Raw genomic sequence first — 23,667 nt, forward strand, 5'->3', positions numbered from 1 at the left:
GGAAAATTTAAAAGATATATTAAGATGGGAACTGTGTAAGAATTAGTTTGTGTAAGATGAAAGCAACTCAATCTTTTATAAACATAGAATCAGTAAAAGGGTTGCTAACTGCACCAAGTGAGATTTTGTGAAGGCAAAGGACAAGGTGTTAAATGAGTCAGCTTTCATCAGAGAAGAGGTTACTGTTAATGTCACACATAGCAACGCTCTCATCCTGTGAGTGAATAAAAAACAAAGCACAAGATATTTCAAAGCTGATTTCATTGTGATTTGAGGGGTAATCTGACATGTTCTTAGAGGGATCTAACCATTGGTGTTTGCACGCATGTGCTATTGTTAAGTTTGATAGTGATATTATGAAATTAAAATTAAAAAGCTTACACCTCCCAGTATGTCCTTCACTCCAAAATAAGAGAAATGTGTACTAAAAAGACCATATAATATGTGTGACTCAATAACTTTTTATAAAAAGGCTATTATTGTGTATTTCAGGACTGGTCATTAACCAGATTGTGTTAACTCTACAGCACCGTAGCAATGTGTAAACTCTTACAACATGGCATAAACACAGACGACAAGAGGCTGCGGGATATCATGGTGAAAGGAGAAGAAATATTCAATGCCGATGAGGGAATACGCACTCGCTCCAAGGCAGCGAAAAGTAAGAATTTTTCTTAATTTCAGGCTTTGAACAGTGGATCCCCTTATTTTAAATAATCTGAATGTAAGAGCAACATTAAAGTGAATTGATTTTAATAAAACTAGACTGGTGTGACAGTACTATGGCTATAAGAGCTATATTTAACCCTTCTTCAATAAAAGAGGATAGAGACAGAGGTGCCAGGGGTCTGCTCAAAGCCAATAAAGTAAACAGCTTGAGAGGCCTTGGGGCTTTTTTTGTTAAAGTTGGAACAGTAGAAGCAGTCTGAATGGGTGGGGTTAAGTTCCCGCCGAACCAGGAGTTTTAGTTTTAGCTTTCAGCAGTTGCTGAACTCTTGAAGCTGGATGTGAGAGCTCTTATTCCCCTCTTAATTACAGCTAAAAACTGGGATTCACTTCCTGCTGCTTGAATTGCATGTGAGACAATCTATTTTACTGAATTTGCTGTTGCCATGGATTTGTTTATAGGATGTTACTATATTCGAACAGTTAATTAGTAGTTAATATATTATTTTGTTAAGCATTTTGGTAAAGTTAAGACAATTCTTTTTGTTTTGTCAGGCGAGGAAGGAGCTCAAAAATGGTCTGAGGAGAGCCAGGAGTGGCACAAAAAAGGCTTGGCAGGAAGGATTAGGGAGAATCCAAAGGCATTTTACACATATGTGAGGAATAAGAGAATGATCAAAGAAAGAGTAGGGCAGATCAGGGACAGCATTGGGAACTTGTGTAGTCTGAGAAGGTAGGGGAAGACCTAACTGAGTTTTTTGCTTCTGTCTTTACTAAAGAAAAGGACCTTGTAGTGAATGAAACCATTGAGGAGCAGGTAAGCATGGTGGAACAGCTAGAGATTGAGGAAGCTGATGTGCTGAAAATTTTGACAAACGTTAAGATTGACAAGTCGCCAGGGCCAGATCACATTTGTCCTCGGCTGCTTTGGGAAGTGAAAAATGTGATTGCTTCGCCACTTGCAAAGATCTTTGCATCCTCGCTCTCCACCGAAGTCGTACCTGAGGACTGGAGAGAGGCAAATGTAATTCCTCTCTTCAAGAAAGGAAATGGGGCAATCCTCGGCAATCACAGACCAGTCAGTTTCACGTCTGTTGTCTGCAAGGTGTTAGAAAGGATTCTGAGGGACAGGATTTATGACCATCTGGAAGAGCATGGCTTGATTAAAGGCAGGTCATGCCTCTCAAATGTTCTTTGAGGAGGTTACTAGACAAGTTGATAAGGGTTGAGCAGTGGATGTGGTGTATATGGACTTCAGCAAGGCATTTGATAAGGTTCCCCATGATAGGCTCATTCAGGAGGGATGGTGTACAGGGAAATTTAGCTATCTGGATACAGAATTGGCTGTTGACAGAAGACAGCGCGTGGTAGTGGGAGGAAAGTACTCTGCCTGGAAGTCAGTGGTGAGTGGTGTTCCACAGGGCTCTGTTCTTGGGCCTCTACTGTTTGTAATTTTTAATCAATAACTTGGATGAGGAGATTGAAGGATGGGTCAGCAAGTTTGCAGACAACACAAAGTTTGGAGGTGTCGTTGACAGTATAGAGGACTGTTATAGGCTGTAGGGTGACATTGACAGGATGCAGAGACGGGCTGAGAGGTGGCATCAACCTGGATAAATGCGAAGTGATGCATTTTGGAAGGCTGCACTTGAAAGTTGAGTACAAGATTAAAGACAGGATTCTTGGCAGTGTGGAGGAACAGCGGGATCTTGGTGTGCAGGTACAAAGACCCCTTAAAATTGCCACCCAAGTGGACAGGGTTGTTAAGAAAGCATATGGTGTTTTGGCTTTCATTAACAGGGGGATTGAGTTTAACAGCCGTGCGATCTTGTTGCAGCTCTATAAAACTTTGGTTAGACCGCACTTGGAATACTGCGTCCAGTTCTGGTCGCCGCCTTATAGGAAAGATGTGGATGCTTTGGGGAGGGTTCAGAGGAGGTTTACCAGGATGCTGCCTGGAATGGAGGGCTTGTCTTATGAAGACAGGTTGACTGAGCTTGGACATTTTTCATTGGAAAAAAGAAGGAAGAGAGGGGACCTAATTGAGGGGTACAAGATAATGAGAGGCATAGATAGAGTTGATAGCCAGAGACTTTTTCCCAGGGCAGAAATTGTTAACACGAGGGGTCATTGTTTTAAACTGTTTGGCGGAAAGTATAGAGGGGATGTCAGAGGCGGGTTCTTTACACAGAGTTGTGAGAGCATGGAATGCGTTGCCAGCAGCAGTTGTGGAAGCGAGGTCATTGGGGACATTTAAGAGACTAGACATGCATATGGTGACAGAAATGTGAGGGTTTGTACATTTAGGTTTACCTTACATGAGGATCAATGGGGGAGAAAGTGAGGACTGCAGATGCTGGAGATCAGAGCTGAAAATGTGTTGCTGGAAAAGCGCAGCAGGTCAGGCAGCATCCAGGGAGCAGGAGAATCGACATTTCGGGCATGAGTCAGGAATGAGGAAAGTGTGTCCAGCAGGCTAAGATAAAAGGTAGGGAGGAGGGACTTGGGGGAGGGGCGTTGGAAATGCGATAGGTGGAAGGAGGTCAAGGTGAGCGTGATAGGCCGGAGTGGGCTTCGGGGTGGAGAGGTCAGGAAGAAGATTGCAGGTTAGGAAGGCGGTGCTGAGTTCGAGGGATTTGACTGAGACAAGGTGAGGGGAGGGGAAATGAGGAAACTGGAGAAATCTGAGTTCATCCCTTGTGGTTGGAGGGTTCATAGGCAGACGATGAGGCGCTCTTCCTCCAGCCGTCGCGTTGCTATGGTCTGGCGATGGAGGAGTCCAAGGACCTGCATGTCCTTGGTGGAGTGGGAGGGGGAGTTGAAGTGTTGAGCTATGGGGTGGTTGTGTTGGTTGGTCCGGGTGTCCCAGAGGTGTTCTCTGAAACATTCCGCAAGTAGGCGACCTGTCTCCCCAATATAGTGGATCAATGGTCAGCACAACATCGTGGGCTGAAGGGCCTGTTCTGTGCTGTACTGTTCTATGTTCTATGTTGACATTAGATCTGAATGTAGATTATGAATGCAATGGATAATAAGAATTTAAGAACATAATGCTGGAGTCAGATGCAGAAAATACTGCTGTGTTGGGCAGCACAATGGCTCAGTGGTTAGCACCACTGCTTCATAGTGCCATAGATCCCTTAAAATGGCCACCCAAGTGGACAGGGTTGTTAAGAAAGCATGTGGTGTTTTGGCTTTCATTTAACAGGGGGATTGAGTTTAAGAGTCCTGAGGTCTTGTTGCAGCTCTATAAAACTTTGGTTAGACCGCACTTGGAATACTGCGTCCAGTTCTGGTCGCCCTATTAAAGGAAAGATGTGGATGCTTTGGAGAGGGTTCAGAGGAGGTTTACCAGGATGCTGCCTGGACTGGGGAGCTTCTCTTATGAAGAGAGGTTGACTGAGCTCGGACTTTTTTCGTTGGTGAAAAGGAGGAGGAGAGGGGACTTAACTGAGGTATACAAGATAATGAGAGGCATAGATAGAGTTGATAGCCAGAGACTATTTCCCAGGGCAGAAATGACTAACACGAGGAGTCATAGTTTTAAGCTGTTTGGAGGAAAATATAGAGGGGATGTCAGAGGCGGGTTCTTTACACAGAGTTGTGAGAACGTGGAATGCGTTGCCAGCAGCAGTTGTGGAAGCAAGGTCATTGGGGACATTTAAGAGACTGCTGGACATGCATGTGGTCACAGAAATTTGAGGGTGCATACATTAGGTTTACCTTACATGAGGATCAATGGTCGGCACAACATCGTGGGCTGTTCTGTACTGTACTATGTTCTACATCTGTATTTTAACTCATGTAAAAATAGTGTAATTTGCTTAATTAGTAGTTTGACCAATCAAATTACATCTGGAATGCAATGTCTTACTTTAAAATAACAAATAGTTAGGCTGTTGTCATAGTATATTTTGAGGGGGTTCGGTCTGGTCTATAATAGTAGAAACTGCGAATAAACTTGCAAAGTCTTTGTATATGTATGCACGAAGGAGCATATGAAGAGAATGCAGAATTTTTTTAACTGGTACAAAAAGAGAACATTTGACCTTCAAGTTGATACTTATTCACTAAATTGAACCATAAAGAGGGGAATCATACAACAGATCTACTTGTGGCTCATCTGTAAAGTTTACATTGGCTCCATCCCACTCTATCCTATTCAATGGAGAGAGAATATCAAGCTTGAGATGCTCACAGGCTTTGACCTGTGAGCATAGCTGGGTAAGAGTTGGGTGAGCCAAGTAGCTTGTGAAACAGGTTGACAAAAAGAGGGTGAACCAAATGATACGTTAAACCAAGGGGCAACAGTAACTAGGTATGTAAGTTATCAGTGTCCCTACCTAAAGGCCAGAAATTCCAGGTTCAAGTCCCACCTACCCTGAAAGTGTCATAACATGTCCAAACAGGTTGCATAAAATAATTATAAATAATTAGCAATTACATTGATCTAAGGGGATAAAATTGCAGTGAAGTAAAGCTACTAACGCTGAAGGGGTCCCAACTTGTATGTAATAAAAATCTATGTGCAATTAAATAATTAAGGGTGTTTGACTGAAACATTTTTTATATTGAAATATATGCACAAATGTACTTTTAAGCAGAGTGATGGGTCACCTGAGAGCAGTTTCCTGCAGTTCCTGAGCAATTAGAAACTCTAAGGCACTTATGAATAACTGTAGATCCAATTGTTCAAGCAATGGCATTATGGGTCTGCCTACACCAAGTGGACTGTCGCAGTTCCAAAAGGCAGCTCACTACCGCCTTCTCAGGGGCAACAGGTGATAAGTGCTGGCCCAGCCAGCAACGCCCACATTCAGTGAATGAATTTATAAAAGGATCAACTGCAGTTAGTGCAATGGCATGTTGGAGGGTGGGAATCTTACTCCAATTAATGGATGTTCATCTGACAGGAAGAGGCAGTCCTCGGAGACTGATACAGTCAAACTGGTTCACTTTGTGACTGAGTGAATGCAAAGTAAAAAAAAACGGGTGAAGGACTGAAAATCAGTACTTGGGAGGTGAATATTCATCTCCTTTTTCCCAGCCGATTGACCTGTTTTGGTAGCCATGGAATTTATGCACCAGTTTTCTGGGCAATGGTAACGCCAGAGATTTTGGTAGTGGGGGATTCAGCAATGGTAATGCCATTCAATGGAGAGATGGTCATTGTGTGGCACTTGTAACATGAATGATACTTGGCACTTACCAGCCCAAGCCTGACTCTGATCAGTAATAGGATAGAGATTATAGAAAGAGTGGAGGGGTCTGTTGGAGGGGTGGGGGCAGGTAAATGTCATCCATGGCGAAATGGGGAAGTTAAAGGTATTTTAAAAACAAAAACTAAGGCACACTATATTGCAATGGCAAGTAACCTGCTGGAAAATTGGGAAATATTTTAGTAACCTTTGGTTGTTCCTTAAAAGGTGAAAAGAAAACTAATGCAAAATACAAAAACAGCAGAAGTTTTTTTTATGTATAAAATGGAAGTGAGTAGCTAAAGTGAACATTTTGTTGATTGGAGGATGAGACTGGAGAGTTATGTGGGAAGCACAAATGGCAGAATCACTAAATCAAGACTTTGCTTCAGTTTTGAAGCAGAGTACACGAGTACCATTCCAACAGCTAATGTGGAGGTTAGAACATGGGGCATATTATAGTACAGCACAGTATGCTGTGGCCCACCATGTTGTGCCTGTCTGGAATTTACACATTCTCCCTGTGTCTGCGTGGGTTTCCTCCAGGTGCTCCGGCTTCATCCCACAGTCCAAAGATGTGCAGGTCAGGTGAATTGGCCATGCTAAATTGCCCACAGTATTCAGGAATGCATTAGTCATGGGTAACTGTCGAGTGAAAGGGTAGGGGGATGGGTCTAGAGGGTTGCTCTTCGGAGGGTCAGTGTGGATTTGTTGGGCCGAGGGACCTGTTTCCACACTGCAGGGATTCAATGAATATAACTTGCACACCCCTCAATTTATTGTCATCCAGTGCTTGTCCAGCAGTCTCTTAAAAGTCCCTAATGTCTCTGACTCTACTGCCATCACTAGCAGTGCATTCCACACACTCACCACTCGGCGTAAAGAACCTACCTCCGACATCTCCCCTATATCTTCCCCCAATCACCTTAAAATTATGACCCCTCAAGGCAGCCATTTCTGCGCTGGGGAAAATTTGGCTATCTATCTGTGCCTCTCATTACCTTGTATACATCTATCAAGTAACCTCTCTTCATAAGACAAGCCCTCCAATCCAAACAGTATCCTGGTAAATCTCCTCTGCACCCTCTGGAAAGCATCTACATCTTTCCTATAATGAGGCAACCAGAACTGGACACAATATTTCAAGTGTGGTCTAACCACGGTTTTATAATGCTGCAGTAAAACCTCACTGCTCTTTAAACTCAATCCCCCTGACAATGAAAGACAAAACTCCATATGCCGCCTTAGCAATCCTATCAACTTGTGCGGTAACTTTGAGGGATCTATCTACATGTACCCCAAGATCTCACTGTTGCTCCACGCTGCCAAGAATCCTATCTTTAACCCTGTATTCAGCATTCAAATTTGATCTCCCAAAATGAATTACTTCACATTTATCCAGATTGAACTCCATCTGCCATTTCTCAGCCCAGCTCTGCATCCTGTCAATGTCTTGTAGCCTGCAACAGCTCTCGACACTATCTACAAACACCACCAACCTTTGTGTCATCGGCAAACTTATTAACCCACCCTTCTACTTCATCCAAGTCATTTATAAAGACTTACAGAGAGCAGAGGCCCAAGAACAGATCCTTGTAATACACTACTGGTCACCGACCTCCAGGCAGAATACTTTCCATCCACTACCACTTGCTGTTGTCTTTTGACCAGCCAAATTTCCCTGAATCCCATACCTTCTAACTTCCTGAATGAGCCTACTGTGGAGAACTTTTATCAAATACCTTACTGAAATCCATATGCACCACATCCACTACCTGACCTTCGTCAAATTGTCTCATCACATCCTTAAAGAACTCTATAAGGCTTGTGAGGCATGACCTCTCAAAGCCATGCTGACTATCTTTAATCAAACTATGTTTTTCCAAATAGGCATAAATTTTATCTCTCAGAATCCTTTCCAGTACCTTGCTTACCACAGATGTAAGACTGACTTGTCTTTAATTCCCAAGGATTTACATATTACCTTTCTTGAACAGAGAAACAATGTTTGCCCCCCTCCAATCATCCAGTTCTACTCCCGTGGAGAGTGAGGATGCAACGATCATCGCCAGACATGCAGCAGTCTCATTCCTCGCTTCCTGTAGTAACCTTGGATGTATCTGGTCCGGTGCTGGGGACTCAGCTATCTTGATGCTTCCCAGAATTTCCAGCGCAGCCACTTCCTTAATATCAGTCTGTTCAAGCCAATTAACCCAGTCCACTGTGTTCTCACCATCAACAAGGTCCCTCTCTTTTGTGAATACTGAAGCAAAAAACTCATTTAGGGCCTCCCCCACCTCTTCAGACTCCAGCCACAAGTTCTCTCCATTATCCCTGCTAGAGTTCTACAATGATGTAACAGGCAAGATGGATAATGGGGATCCTGTAGATGTAGTACTTCTGGATTTCCAGAAGGCATTTCATCAGGTGCCACCGAAAAGGTAAGATCGTACTGGGCTAAGGGTAATTTATTCACTTGGATAGAGAATTGGTAACTAATAGAAAGCAGAGTGTCAGGATAAACGACTGTGTTTTTCTGGTTGGCAAGATGTAACTAGTGGGGTACCACTCAATTTGGTCCTCAGACCTCAACTATTACAAACTATATTAATGACTTGGATGCAGGGCTAGAAAGTTGCCACATTTACAGATGCTACTGAAGTAGGTGGAAAGTAAGTTGCAGTGAAGAAATAAGAAATTTACAAATGGATATGAAAAGATGAGGTGAATGGGCAAAATTTGGAGGATGAAGTTTAAAGTGGCTAGTTGAGGGTTTCAGTTTTGGTTGGAGGTAAAATACACAACGTATTATCTAAATGGAGATAAATTTCAGTGTTTCGATGTAAAATCCAGGTGTTGTCATGTGTAAATCACAGACAACTAGTACAGAACAATCTCGGAACAACGTCTGAACGAGGTGGGCAGGGAGTATTTTGTCCAGATAACTAATCAGGGTTCCTGTGGTGACCCTGTTCCTGCTCCCGCCGACAGCCCAGGCCATGCTTTTATTTAAATTTAATACAATTTTACGGGGACCTTGAGATCTTGTTCGGATAATCCAAAATTCGGAAAATTAATCTTGTTCTGTATACAGGTATAGCAGGTGGTAAGGAAGGCAAATGGAATTCTGCCATTTATTGCTAAAGAAAAAGAGTCTACAAGTTAGGATGTGTTACTGCAACTTTGCAAAGCATCAGAGAGACTGCACCTAAAGTATTGCATAAAATTTTGGTCCCCTTACTTGAAGAGGGATGTGGTTGCATTGGTAGTTCAAAAGAGGTTCACTACGTTGATTTCAGCAATGAGAGATCTCTCTGAGAGAGAGCGAGCAGTTTAGACCTGTACTTTCTCAAAGAAAGTGAGGACAGCAGATGCTGGAGATGAGTTGAAAAGTGTGGTGCTGGAAAAGCATGGCATCTGAGGAACAGGAGAATTGATGTTTGGGCATAAGTCATTCATCAGGAATGTTGTGGGATGGGTTTAGGGGGCTGAGACATATATAGGAGGGGGTGTGGGGCTGGGGGAAAGGTAGCTTGGAAGGCAATAGGTAGATGTAGTTGGGGGTGATGGTGATATGTTGGAGTGGGTAGGTAGGCAGGAAGACTGACAAGTGGGACAGTTCAAGAAAGCGGTGCCAAGTTGGAGGGTTGGATCTGGGATGAGATGGAGGGGAGATGAGGAAACTGGTGAAATCAACGTTGATATTGTGTGGTTGGAAGGTTCCAAGGCGGAGGATGAGGTGTTCTCCCTCCAGCATTGGATGGCAGGATTTGCGGTGGAGGAGACCCAGGACTTGCATGTCCTTGGCAGAGTGGGAGGGAGAGTTAAAGTGGTCAGCCACAGGACGGTGGGGTTGTTTGGTGCGTGTGTCCCGGAGATGATCTCTGAAACGTTCGATGAGTTGGTGTCCTATCTCCCAATGTAAAGGACACTACATCGAGAGCAATGGACACAGTAGATGAGGTGTTTGGATGTGCAGGAAATTCTGCTGGATGTGGAAGGATCCTTTGGAGCCTTGGTTGGAGGTAAGGAGGAGGTGTGGATGCCGGTTTTACACCTCTTGCAGTGGCAAAGGAAAATGCTGGGAGTGGAGGGTGGGTTGGTGGGGGGCGGGGGCAGGGGCAGGGTCCTAATGAGGGATTTACAGAGGGAATGGTCTCTGGAATGTTGATAGGGGTAGGGATGGAAATATATCTGTGGTGGGATCTGATTGTAGGTCGTTGAAATGGCAGAGGATGATTTGTTATATCGAGAGATTGGTGAGGTGGAAGGTGAGGATCAGAGGGGTTCTATCCTTGTTGCGTTGGAGGGTTGGGGTTCAAGGGTGGGAAGTAGAGGAGATGCACTGGAGATCTGCCAGGTCATGCGATGCCTAGGCTGCATCCAACGCTAAATCCTAGTCCCTTGACGCTGGAGGAAGAATACCACATCTTCCATCTTGGGACCCTCCAACCACATGACATCAACGTCAATTTTACCAGTTTCCTCATCACCCCTCCCTCTGCCTCATCCCAGATCCAACCCTCCAACTTGACACCACCATCTTGAACTGTCCCACCAGTCCATTTTCCTTACCACCCATCTGCTCCACCTTCTGCTCTGACCTATCACTATCACCACCCACATGCATGTGCCTATCGCTTTCCAAGCTGCCCTCTAAGCCACTCCTTTTTCCACCCCCTCCATTCCTAATGCAGGACTTGTGTCTGAAACATTGATACCCCTACTATTTGGTGCTGTGCTTTTCCAGCCCCACGCTTTTTGATTATACTTTCTGGAGTTTAGAAGAATGAGAGGACATACGAACCAAATAGTGTCTTTCCACGCTGTAAGAATTCTATATACAGAGGAAAGTCGATTATCCGAATACCAATTATCCCAAAATTGGATTATTACGAAGGAGATCTCGAAGTTCCGATAGAAATATTATGTCAAAGATGTGTTTCCAGCAGTGATTGTGTCTTTTGTTTACAGTAATTGAACAGGGTTTGGGGGAGGGTAGGGTTGAACCAGGTTTGGCGGGGAGAGGGGTGGTGGTGGTGGGGGCTCACGTGCTTTGTGCTGGGGGGCGGTGTTGGACGGGGAAGATGCAGCAAGAGGGGGGCCTTGTTTAGGGCAGGGTCCCGTGTGCTGCTGCAGTCTCCTGAACAGGGAACAGACTTTAAAAACTCCGAGCCCCAGAGGAAAGGCATTTAATCGATTATCCAAACAAAATAGTGCCCACCCATCACATTCGGATAATCGAGTTTCCACTGTAATTGAACTGTCTAAGGTGCAAAAGGGGATTGACAAAGTAGACATAGAAGGGATATGCCTTCATATGGGGCAATCTGATGTGATAGTTTTAGGATAAGGGCTTAGTTAGAGACAAAATACTTTTGATGCTGGAATCCAAGGTAGACAGGCAGATGGCTGGAAGAACACAAACAGCATCCAAGAGGTGAAGTCAACATTTTAAGTGTAACCCTTCTTCAGGATTGGGGTGGGGGAAGGTTTCAGGCGGAGACACGGGCAGGTTGATGAGGTAGGGGTAGGTCAATACAGGTAGAGTGTATGTCCTGGCTGGTCGTGGGAGGAATGAATCTGTTTGGTAGCTGGAAGGAAGGGTCAGTTTGAGGAAGGGGGAGAGGCTGGAAAGGGAATTGGGGGATGGGAAGGGAGGTTATTTGAAGTTGGAGAATTCAGTGTTGAGTCCTCCAGACTGTAGGCTGCCCAGGTGGAAGATAAGGTGTGCCTCCAGTTTGCAGTCTGAATCTGTGGCAATGGAGGAGGCAGAGGATGGTCATGTCAGAAAGGGAGTGGGAAGAGGAATTAAAATGGGTGGTGACTGGGAGGTCAAATCAAGACCTCCCTTTCCAGTCCCCTCCTTCCCTTTCATTCCTTTGACTGACCCTTCCAGCTCCCAATCGAATTTGTTCCTCCCATGGACCTGTCAGGTCATACCCTCTACCTATGTTCACCTATCCTTACCTCACCACCCCTTTATTTGTAGCTCCCCTTACACCCACTCCTCGTCCTGAACAAGGATTACATCCGAAATGTTGACTTCTCTATCTCCTGATGCTCCCTGGCTTGCTGTTTCCTTCCAGCTTCCTGCCTGTCCACCTCAAGGGCTGGCAGATTTAAAACCGATAAGGAGAAATTAATCAAAAGGTTGTAAATCTGTGGAATTGACTACCCCAGTGTGCGGTGGATGCTGGGACATTGAGTTGGAGGTATTCAGATCTTTTAAATTAGCATGGAGTGAAGGATTATGGAAAGTGGACCGGAAAGTGGAGTTGAAGCCAAGATGAGATCAGCCATCATTGTATTAAACGGCGAAGCAAGCTGGAGGGTTATATTGTCTGCTGCTGCTCTTCATTCTTACATATATTTATCTGTTATATTTATAACTTTACTCTGTAATCAGCAGAAACATAAGGAAACAAAATAACAGTCAAAAGAGAATTGAATAAACTCATGAAAAAGAAAATGTCAGCCCCTAGGAAGAGAAGGCAGTGGGAGATAGTTGATGCAATGGGGTAAATATGCTTCTGTGATCTGTTGATGGTGGATTGACAGGAGAAAGTGAACATTTAATTTGTGGCAAATGATGAGATTGTTTTGGATTGTACTCTTGTGGTAAATTTTCTCATTTCTGGGCTTTGAGATCTTCTGTGAAGAAATAATGTGTAGTCAGTTTTAAACTCGACTCTTTAAAGGTCAGAAGTCGCATGATTTTGGAGTGGTGCTCCTTCATCGGATGAAGTCTAATGGTACTTCATCTGACAAAGAAGCAGTGCCCTGAAAGCTTGTGATTTCAAATAAACCTGTTGGACTATCGCCTGGCGTCATGTGACTTCTGTCCACCGCAATCCAACACTGGCACCTCCATATCCTGTTTAAAGATGCAAGTAATTAAATAGGGAGCTTTAATATGTGAAAAATTACCCCTGCAATCCTAATTTGTGTTTATAAACCTTCCTAGCCTGAAATTATTAATCTAGGCTTCATGATATTTGCTTTGAGCAGATCCAGAACGTTGGACCAACATTCCTCTTCTTGTAAAACTCTTCAAGCTGTTGATTGGTGAGCTATCCAGTGTCATGGAGGCAAACATCTCGCGGCAATCCACAGCAGCAGATTGGCATCAAGGTACCATTACATCAGTGTGAAAGCTTGTTCGCGCTCTCCTTCCTTACCTCATAGACAGTTAAGTTGTCTGAGCTGATTCCAATTACTGCAGACATATTGTCCTTTATTGTTGATCAATAATTGAATTGTTTTTCTTTGTAGCTATCTGCAGACTCTGTTTTACAAAGTACTGAGCTTAAAACGCACTTCAAATTCTAACTCCATTAGCTGCTTTCAGTTTGTAACTGGGGGGCGATTAAATTCTCCCCTGCTCAGTGTTTCGGGAGCTATCTGAATCAATTCAAAGTGGAGTTTGTGATTTTCTGTCATATTGCCATAAAGCCATTAGATGGTGGTGTTGTCCCTTCTACTTATACAATCTATTCAATAGCACCAGCCATTGTATCCGGAGAGTCTGCACAGGTGCCTGAAGTCACACCACAGATTTCCGAATAGTTGCACCAAGACTTGTGCCATTTCTTAACAGAATCACCTGTGTTCTTCAAAGCTGATTGGTAGTGCAAAGGTTGAGCATTGCTTTAAAAAAAACCTTTTATTGAAGCTTTTTGTCTTGTATTGCTCAGGATTATTCGCAAGAGTACCATGGTAAATAGAAAAAATAACTTATACGGGATGAGAGGAGAGTACTGATTATTTAATGAGACTCTGATAGGTAGAGACATCGCCATGGTGAACACACTGGTTAATGATGACTGACTGACATTTGATTCCAAACCTTTATTTTGAATCCTGCCTGATCTGCCATCCACACTAATCCACTTATCTAGTATCCCAACAGCTCCCTCACCTTATGAGCACATCAATCACAGATGGATTTTAACCCTGAAACGTGTGAGGTGATGCAGTTTGGAAGAAGGAACGAGACAAGGGAGTACTCAATGGCAAGTCAAAAGGAATCTCAAGGGAATCTTTGGGTGTTTCCCCTTTGAACCCTGAAGGAGCAGGACAGGTGAATTGTAATTAAGGCATACAGATCATTTGTCTTTATCAGTCTTGACAAAGACTTTACGAGCAAGGAGGTCATGTTGGAGTTGTATAAAACTTTGGGCCACAGCTAGAGTACTATGTGCAGTTCTGGTCAATGCACAGTGAGAGGGAGGTGATTGTACTGGATGCAGAGGAGATTCACCAGCATGTGACCTGGGGTGGAGTGCTTTAGCTATGAAATGTGCCTGAATAAGCTTGGATTGTTTTCTTTGGAGAAAGTGAGGATTGCGGGTGCTGGAGATCAGTTGTGTGGTGCTGGAAAACCACAGCTGGTCAGGCATCATCCGAGGAGCAGAAGAATCGACGTTTCGGGCATAAGCCCTTCAGGAAGCCTGATGAAGGGCTTATGCCCGAAATTCAATTCTCCTGCTTCTCAGATGCTAGCTGACCTGCTGTGCTTTTCCAGAACCCCACGCTCAACCTTGTTTTGTTTGGAGCAGAGAAGGCTGAGGGGTACCTGATTGAGATGTATAAGATTGAGGAGCTTGGACAGATTAGATAGGGAGCAGCTGTTCCCCTCTGGAGCAGACTCAATAACAAGGGGGCATTTTTTTAATAAGTAAAGGGCAGGAGGTTTGGAGAGGTTTAATTTGAGAAAAATCTTTTCATCTAGAGGGGGTGGAGGTCTGAAATGCACTGCGTGCAAGAGTAGTAGATGTGAGAAAACACAAACCCTTTAAAAAGTAGGTGAATGAGCACTTGAAATGCCGTAAAGTTCAAGATAATGGGCCATGTGGTTAATGTAAATTGGACGGTGTAGATTCTGAGCTCAAGGGCCTTTTTTATGTTCTAAGACTTTAACCCACCTGGCACTCTCGCGGTCCCTCACTCCTTTATGACCCACCTGGCACTCTCGCGGTCCCTCACTCCTTTATGACCCATCTGGCACTCTCGCGGTCCCTCTCTCCTTTTGCCTTATCAAGTCTGTACCGCAGCTCTACGCAAAAACTACACTAGCCCCACTTTCCTGCACTAGACCCATAGCCTTGAACATAATGGCTCTGCTAATATCCATCCACCCCATCGATCTTTGACTCTGATTGGAACTTCTGAGCCAAAGGCTTAAGAACGATTGTCCTTGTGTTGCCATATTTTTTGCCCTATCTACTGTGTACAGACCTCTTGTGATTTTCCCTTGAATAAATTTCCCCTCTGCCTTCCCTTCTCCAAAGAAAATAGTCCCAACTTCTCCAATCTATCTTCATAATGGAACATGAAGTGTAATATCACTTGTAACTGCCGGCAGTTCTGTCAGGTAGTTTTGATACAATTGGGTGGTGCTAAAGTTCAATATGTGCCTCAGTCCTGAACAGTACAGTGTGGAGGGAATAGGTCAGATACCTTATTTTGGCTAGCCCTTGTCCGCATTTAAGAGCTTGTGAAGATAATCTGTCAACCGAGCACAGCACAAGTGAAATGAAAACAAATAGGAATTGAATTTCAAGGCTAAGAGGGCATTTGAGCTACATTCCAATGGAATGCAAAGTCTTGGAGATTATATCTTTTAGTGAGATTTTAAACTAAAACAGCTGCAGTCTGTTCAGACACGTGTTAACAGCCCTGTGGTACCTCTTGTAAAACACTTGAGCTGCTCATCTTTCTCTCTAAAAGAAACTGATTTGCCTGCTCATCCACCTTACTCTTACTGAGTGTCTTGTGATGTTAAAAATGGTTGCCACATTTACATAACTATAAGCCTACTTGAAAATAATTGCATGTGAAGTATTAGGGGATGTGGCAGACTCTTGCAATAACGTTCTGCATAAATATAGATACCTCACTTGCTTTTTCTTTAAGTGTGGGGCTAGGTTGAGAAAGGATAGGAGGTAGGATCTAGGCAGGAGAAACAGCAATCCACACAGACTTTCAGATAGGGAAGGGTCCCGTACATGTGCCGCATAATTTTATTATTTTGAAAGTAAAATAACGCAGGCTCAGCCAAATCACCATCCACCTTCAGGAGAAGGAGCTGCCCTCCGATGGGTACAGTGCTGATGTTAGTAGGCTAGTAATCCAGCCACCCTGATGAATAATCCAAACACTTTTGGGGGCATTTAAATTTAGGTAACTTAATAAATCTATAATAGAGACTCAGTGATGATGATCCTGAAATTGTCATGTTGTAAAACCCATCTGGTTCATTAATGTGCTTTTAAGAAAGAAATTTGCTGCTTTCATCCAGTTTGGCCTATATGTGACTCCATACCCACAGAATGTAATTGATCATTAACTGAAGTAGCACCGCAGTGCACTGGTATATTTCAGTAGCACCACACTGTAGAGGACACTGAATGCTGGCTTTGCCATTAATGCCCATACCCCCCCAAATGCATAAAAAGTATAAAATGTTTGGCTTGTGGGAAAGTGACCATTAGCTTCACTTCTTATTGCAGGTGAGAGTTTATATCTTGGATGCACTGGTGGATATTCTCTTTGGAGACATGCTTCTGTGCATTTTTTTTTTAAAAACTGTTCACCAGATCCCCAGGTAAACCAAATAATTCACTGTGCCAAGAGTAGGGGTCACAGCTGATTCTTACTAAGTACTGCAATTTGTCAGTGAAATGGGTCCAGATATTCTGCCTCCCAATAACCATCTGCAGTAGTGCCTCAAATTCAGTTGTGTTCAAGTTCATATTACAGCTATTGCAATGCATTTGAAAAGTAACGGTATCACTTTTTTTTGAAGTTTGTTTGAGAAAGAAATCCAGTTCTCCCAGGTCCTTATGCCAACCCCCACGCACCAGGCCTTGTTATCACATGAAAGCTGAAAGAACTGCAGATGCTGTAGATCAGAAACAAAACAGAAGCTGCTGGAAAAGTTCAGCAGGTCTGGCAACATCTGTGGAGAGAAATCAGAGTTAACATTTCAGGATGAGTGACCTTTTCTAAGAACTCCAGCTGGTGTTATCACATGATCTACTGTTACATGCCATCTTCTATCATTAGCCACTAATTGTCCACTAATCGCTATTCATTCTTCCAGGCTGATTTGTCATCCAATCCTTTTTCTATCTTTGGGCTCTATCTCCACCAGTTGTTTGATCTTTACTGCCTCCCGACCCCCTATCTTCTGCAGAAAAAGTAACTTTTTCCTAACCACCATCAGTTCTGAGGAAGGGTCACTGAATTAGTGGGCGACACAGTGGCACAGTGGTTAGCACTGCTGCGTCACAGCGCCAGAGACCCGGGTTCAATTCCCGCCTCAGGCGACTGACTGTGTGGAGTTTGCACGTTCTCCCCGTGTCTGCGTGGGTTTCCTCCGGGTTCTCCAGTTTCCTCCCACAGTCCAAAAATGTGCAGGTCAGGTGAATTGGCCATGCTAAATTGCCCGTAGTGTTAGGTAAGGGGTAGATGTAGGGGTATGGGTGAGTTGCACTTCAGCGGGTTGGTGTGGACTTGTTGGGCCGAAGGGCCTGTTTCCACACTAAGTAATCTAATCTAATCTAATCCAAAACATTAATTATGATTTTTGTTTACAGATGCTGCCAGGCCTGCTAAATCTTCCCAGCAGTTTCTGTTTTTGTTTCATATTTACTATTTTGGTGTTCATTGTTTTACAGTAAATGTATGTAATGTTTTTCTGCACTGTTGCCATTAATATTGGTGTGAAGTTGGTGAAGCATGAGGTTTTGTTGAAGATTGAATGAATGGAATCTGTCGTAAAAGTTTGATCCCAGTCTCTCTCAGGCTAACCATTGTAATCTTGTTTTATTTGCTACCTGTCTGGTCATTTTGGAGTTCTGTAAATAGTGCATAGATGCTTTCCGATGTGATGTCAAAATGATTTCTCCTGAACAACTACCCCCGGAGAGTTAGTTAGAAATTTAGATTATCAGAACTGTGGGCACATTTCGCTGCTGGGCTCCAGTGAGCAGGACATCAATTTTACAACTTGGAGGACCAGGCTGACCAAAGCACAGCAATGCTTTTCCAGAAATATTGTGTGTCTTTTGTCATATGGTGATTATGTATCCTGCTGTCACAGAACCAACAACTATTCTCATACTTGAGGGGGAAGAAGAAGAATTAATGCGTCACTTTTTGCTTTGTCCAATAGAAACTATGTTGAAATAAGTGCAATAGCACAAAACTTTATCCAGCAAGACCTACTGTGTCTGTGTACATATCAAGCAAGCCAATGATCCTAATGAATCCAAGTAGTACAAAGATGTCTTGGAGTTGCTTAGGAAATGAAAAAGAACTGTGACCGGGGTCAGCTCTAGAGTTTTACCTCAGCCCAGCCTTCTGACTTAAAGTTCAAGCTGCGATTGAGCAATGTTAATACAGTCACATGATCCATGGATTTTAACCCTAGACATCAATCTTTGAGAGAGGAATCCAGACGGTGCTGAGAGACACAACAGGCTGCTGCAGAATAGCAATTTCTGAAGTTAAGACTGCGGAAGGAGCTGTACTCCACATCAAACTGTGTCACAGCTAATAAGAATGTTCTTTTACTTATACTGGGTGTCAAAATAGAAGGTTTTATATTTGTCAGCATTAATTACAAAAGTTGCATACAAAAATCTGGGAAATTTAAAAAAAAAAGTAGTAGTAGTGAAGCATATTTTCCTGTTTTCCATGGTTTTTGACATTGTTTACAATGGCACCTCTTTACTCTGAAATGCACAACTTTGTTAAGCTGATGTTTCTGTGTGTCATTTGTTCAGATGAAATCAATGACATGTGGGAGGACCAGGATGATGATGATGATGAAGAGGATGATGATGGTTTAGCAGGACAGCTGTTATCAGATCTACTCAGTCCAGGAGTAGGTGTTCGATATGGTAAGATGCTTTATAAATATATATCTGGAATTGATTTAGATAAAATTTATGCAAGCATTGATTTTGAAAAGTATGCAACACAAGACTCTGTATCACTGACCTCTAGATCTGAAGCATAAAGTTCAAGCACACAAGATTTTAAAACCACGAAGAGAAATAAAGCTGAGTTGTAAGCAGAGTTGAGAATTTAAAACTGGGACAATGTGTCCATTCTTACTAATCATTCTTCATTCACAGGTTCCCATTAATGCAGTGTTTCAGTGACTTGCGCATACACAGTCAGGCCCTGCAAGTTAATAAATGGCAAATGAGCAAGATGGGAGGTGATAGGTACATCATCAGCAATATTTAATTCTAATTTTCAGAGGCCTCTAATTGCAAAATGCAAATATCTCAGTTGACAGTAAAAAGGTGGGATCTTCAAGTTGCCTATTGATCAGCTTAAAAAGACAGTCACCCCCAACAAATTTCAATCTCTAAATTAGACTTTCTTGAATGGTTGAATAATGACCACTGATTTCTAAAGTTTTTTGATGTGCTGTTTTGCACCGATTTGAAGCTAATTAAGGTTATGGGTAATAATGGTGTCTTTCTAAACAGATGATGATTATTACGACGAGGATGTTGAAGATGATCCAGACACTCTGAAGGATCCATTATATCAAGTTGATTTACAGGTATATAGGAGTTATCACTATCATTAAATGAAGGAGGTTGGTTCTGGGTAGGGTGCTTTTGGAGGCTCAGTGGACTCGATGGGCTGAATGGCCTCTAACTGCATTGTAGGGATTCTGTTAGAAAAATGAATTATGATTAAATTTCTGATCAGCATTAGAAAGATGCTAATATGGGATTGAGAGGCGAAGCTATCAGCATCATTGTTGGGTAAACTGTGTCAGCACAAGACATGAGAGAGAAGAGGGTTTGCAAAGAGGCAATGAAGGTCATGTTTAATGGCAATTATTATTCTGTAACGGCAGAGGACTATGTCAGGAATTATACATTAGGCTAAAACCTGAAGTCTCATTAAGAAAAAGACCCTAAACATATGCTAGATGAGATCACACACCACAGCTAAGATCCCAGAACACTCATTCTATTAATGAGTCCTAGTGTTTCACTACCTGTCTGGGAAATATTTCCAACACAGAATCCCATTGTGCCTGTTAAGTAAATTTCTGCAAAATAACTAAAAATGACACATTGTGGAGAGCACATTGTAAAATGGAATGAATTACTATCATTGTGAAATGTATTGTATACTGATCCTATGTTTTAATTGCAGGCATATCTAACAGATTACCTCCGTCAATTTGCCCAGCAGCCCTGCTACACACCATTTTCTAATCATCTCAATGAGAAAGAGAAGAGAGTTTTACGCTCGATAGGTATTTAAAATCACCTGGAAGAGACCTGGTTTCCTCCACATTTAATAAGTCATTAATTGACACTTGAGGTCAGTTATTGTTAATACTGTTCCCTCTGTGCCAGCTGCCTATTTTATAGGGAAAGATTTCATTGTCACCCCTTTTCATCATGACTCCAACAGAATTGCTGCAGAGGCCTGACCTGAGGATTCATGGTTTCATTATAGGAAGTAAACATCTTGAAGTTTCTGCAGCTGGTGCTGTTAGGACCTGGAGGAAGCCTGGAAGTGAAGCATATTCCCTCATGAGGCAGTATTGACATTTTGGAATCTGAAAAGGAGCAGCTTTGGTTAAACTCTATTTTTGCTACAGAACACAGACATTAAGTTACATGATGCACTTAAATGAATGAAGATGGAAGATTTGTGAAACATTTTGTTTTGCAATTGTTCTGGTAATTTGGTCTGAACAGTTCCTACTGAAAGTCACTCCCTCACTGGAAGAATAAATATTAACAGAGCCAGATTCTGAGGAGGTAACAACCTGGTTAAGCTCTTTAGGATAAGCTTTGCTATGTTTGGGACATTTGTCTCCAACTGGGACACTGTTTCCATTCAAGAAAGAGAAACAAAATAAACTACAGTGAAACGATCGGATCTTGTGATCATGTTAATGCAGGAACACTGCATAGTAGGGTTTGGGGTTCAGAATTCCTAGAAACTGTTTTGCAATGTTTCTTACACACGTTCTTTCTCCAATGTTAGGAGCAAAATTGACATGCAACACTTTTCTAAGAGGACCAAGGAACTTTAAACCTCAGTAAACCATCTGATGAACTAGATGGATTGAACTTCTCATTTAAAACAAACTGTTTACCTTACTGGGAGCTGAACATACTGTTGAAACACATCATTCTATTCTTAATGTGTGGAGGCTGTTTTAGTAACTGTAGTGAGAGAGAGAGAGAGTGAAGATGGATAAGGGGAACAAAGGCTGAGGTGGGGAAAGTACTGAAGACAAGTGACTGGAGGGGGTGAGGGGAACGACGAAGGAGAGACTAGAGGGGAAGAGGGGGACAGCGGAAGAGAGATTGGTGGGGGTATGGGGACAGAGCTCAGTGAATAGTAAAGGACCTGTAGACAGGGTAGTTTGAGTATGTAGAGAGGTGGACGACAAAGGCTGAGCAGGGGACAGATGGAAGAGTGAGGATTATGGGGAAAAAAGGATGCTTTGTATACAGTGGTCTGGTTTTTTGTGTAACTTTATATGGGAAATCTAAGAGTTCTTCAGTTTATGTTTGGGGATCTGTTGGAATTTTTCATGTATAATGTAATCACTTGTGCATGATGTGAAGATCCACCACCTGGCTCCTGACTAAACAGGACTGTGTTCAGACAGATGTGATCTCAGTCCATGATAAATTTATTCAACAGGTAAATTTGCATCTAATGAGACAAAAACATTGTTTCAGCTGTTGAACTAGTTTCTGAAGAAATGTTCACTTTGTGATCCCTGAAGACTGTTTTCTTCCAATCACTGACTAAATAATGTTGAAATTCACTCCATGCATTTTGACATTTCACCTCGTGAAAAATGTTGGAGACATTTTGCACAAATGTGATTAGACTGTCTGTAATTGCTCTCTGGACAACTCTGAGACATCAGATTGCCTTCATTTCACGGAGCTGTGGCTCCCTAATGGCACGTCATTTGGAAAACCTCCCCCACTGATGTTGTAGTGATGGAGTTGCTTAGAAAATAAGAATTACTCCTTTTAATATGATATTAAACCATTTTAATTTAAAACAAATCAAACATTAACTCTATTCACCCTTTTCTATTCAGTTTTGTCACCTGGCTGGTGTTCTGTTATTTGAAACGACCAGAATAACTGCTGTGCAAAGTAGAAAGTGCCACCAGTGCCATTGTAGCCATTTGAGATTTGAAATCATCTTGCTAGCTGTTGCTGTAATGAGCTCAGGCTGTGATCCCATTCATGGTGATCGGTCATTCTTGTTTGTTTGCACTGCCTTTCCTTTCCTCGTTGTTTCAATGCAAATAGAAATTACTTTCATTTTCTCTTCAGAACTGATAATCTTACAAACTGAAGTACCACTCACGTGTAGATTTCCAGTGTCTGCGTTACCCCACGTTCCGTAGTTCAGAGATTGGTGAGATGAATGCTGAAGTATTCAGAGCTTAGGGCTACACAAGCAATTCCCAATATTTAACTATACAATACGTGTCATTGCATTGTCTTATTGCACGTAAGTTATTTCAAATCCAGGGCTGCTCTCTCGTTAGAGAGGCAACTAACTGGTGGTGAGTTTAACCTGAGGTCAAACACTCCTAATGCAAGGAGTGAGATTGAGAAGACGTTATCTTCACAGTAACCTTAGCCAGTACAGGAATTGAATTTGTGCCGTTGGTGTCCCTCTGCATCTCAGACCTGTCGTCCAGCTAACTGACCCCCTGGGAATTTGGCTGAAATGCAATGCAGTGTGATGTCAGTGGGGTGGATTCAAATTCATCACCACCTCTAACAAGAGAGTAATGCTCTGATCCTCTGGAACATTTTTCTTCAAATACTTGATGAGATGAAGCAGATATAAATGGTAAGATGCTATCCCTTCACTAAGCAGTAGATTTATCAGTATACTTTGTTAGTATTAATATAAGATAATGATCACATTACTCTATCCCTCATCAGTGGGACATCTATCTTGAATTCTAAAGGCACCCCTGTGAGTTAACCATATTACAGCATTTTCTTGGCCTGACTGCATTAAAAAAAACGTGAATGATTGCCTGAGTCTCTGTTTTTTCCTGTGTCCTTATTTTTGTGAGCCAAGGCAACCAAATGGACGAGATGAAGGGCTTTTGCCTGAAACGTTGATTTCGCTGCTCGTTGGATGCTGCCTGAACTGCTATGCTCTTCCAGCACCACTAATCCAGTATTTGGTTTTCAGCATCTGCAGTCATTGTTTTTACCTTGAAATTATTTTTCAGTTACATTATAGGAAATTATCACCATGTGATTTGCTGTTTTAAAACATAACCATGGTAATCATCAAGTCTGACAAATCTGCTCCACTATTCAGTTAATACAGGTCCATGACTGACCTAATCCACCTTCCTGCCATATCCCTACATCCGATAATTCCTGTTAGTGTCTAAAATCCCACCAGTCTTGTATTAACTCAACAACGCAGCATCTGAAGTTTCCAATAATTTGCTCTGCGGTGACTTTTTTTTGCAGCTGTCTTAAGTAGCTGACCCTTGCCCGAAGACTTGTGACCCTCAGTTCTAACTGTACAGTCATTTTAAATACTATCAGGTTCTACTTTCAATTGCTCCTATTTTAGGATCATCATGGAGTACAAAAAGCTATCTTATTTTTGCAACTTAAATCCTTCTCTCCAATCCCTCCAAGTAATGTCAGAAGCTTATGAATATCTTTGACATTAAAATTGAAACTCTCCAAATAGCTGTTTCTGCCACATCATTTTCCACTTTCCTACATCT

At 42.5% G+C, this 23,667-nt stretch overlaps 1 protein-coding gene across 1 annotated transcript in view; it reads left to right on the forward strand.

The window, feature by feature from the left end:
* ipo9 (importin 9) overlaps positions 1-20,794 on the forward strand; it is a 73,520-nt gene extending 52,726 nt beyond the window's left edge. The window contains exons 20-24 of the mRNA XM_072563508.1: positions 528-661; positions 12,876-12,998; positions 18,659-18,775; positions 19,376-19,452; positions 20,061-20,794. Of these exons, the coding sequence (XP_072419609.1) occupies positions 528-661; positions 12,876-12,998; positions 18,659-18,775; positions 19,376-19,452; positions 20,061-20,171 (562 nt within the window). The 3' untranslated portion in view covers positions 20,172-20,794. The remainder of the gene's footprint in view (positions 1-527; positions 662-12,875; positions 12,999-18,658; positions 18,776-19,375; positions 19,453-20,060) is intronic.
* Positions 20,795-23,667: the final 2,873 nt, after the last annotated feature.

This window comes from Chiloscyllium punctatum, chromosome 45, assembly GCF_047496795.1.
Source record: "Chiloscyllium punctatum isolate Juve2018m chromosome 45, sChiPun1.3, whole genome shotgun sequence".
NCBI classification, from domain to species: domain Eukaryota; kingdom Metazoa; phylum Chordata; class Chondrichthyes; order Orectolobiformes; family Hemiscylliidae; genus Chiloscyllium; species Chiloscyllium punctatum.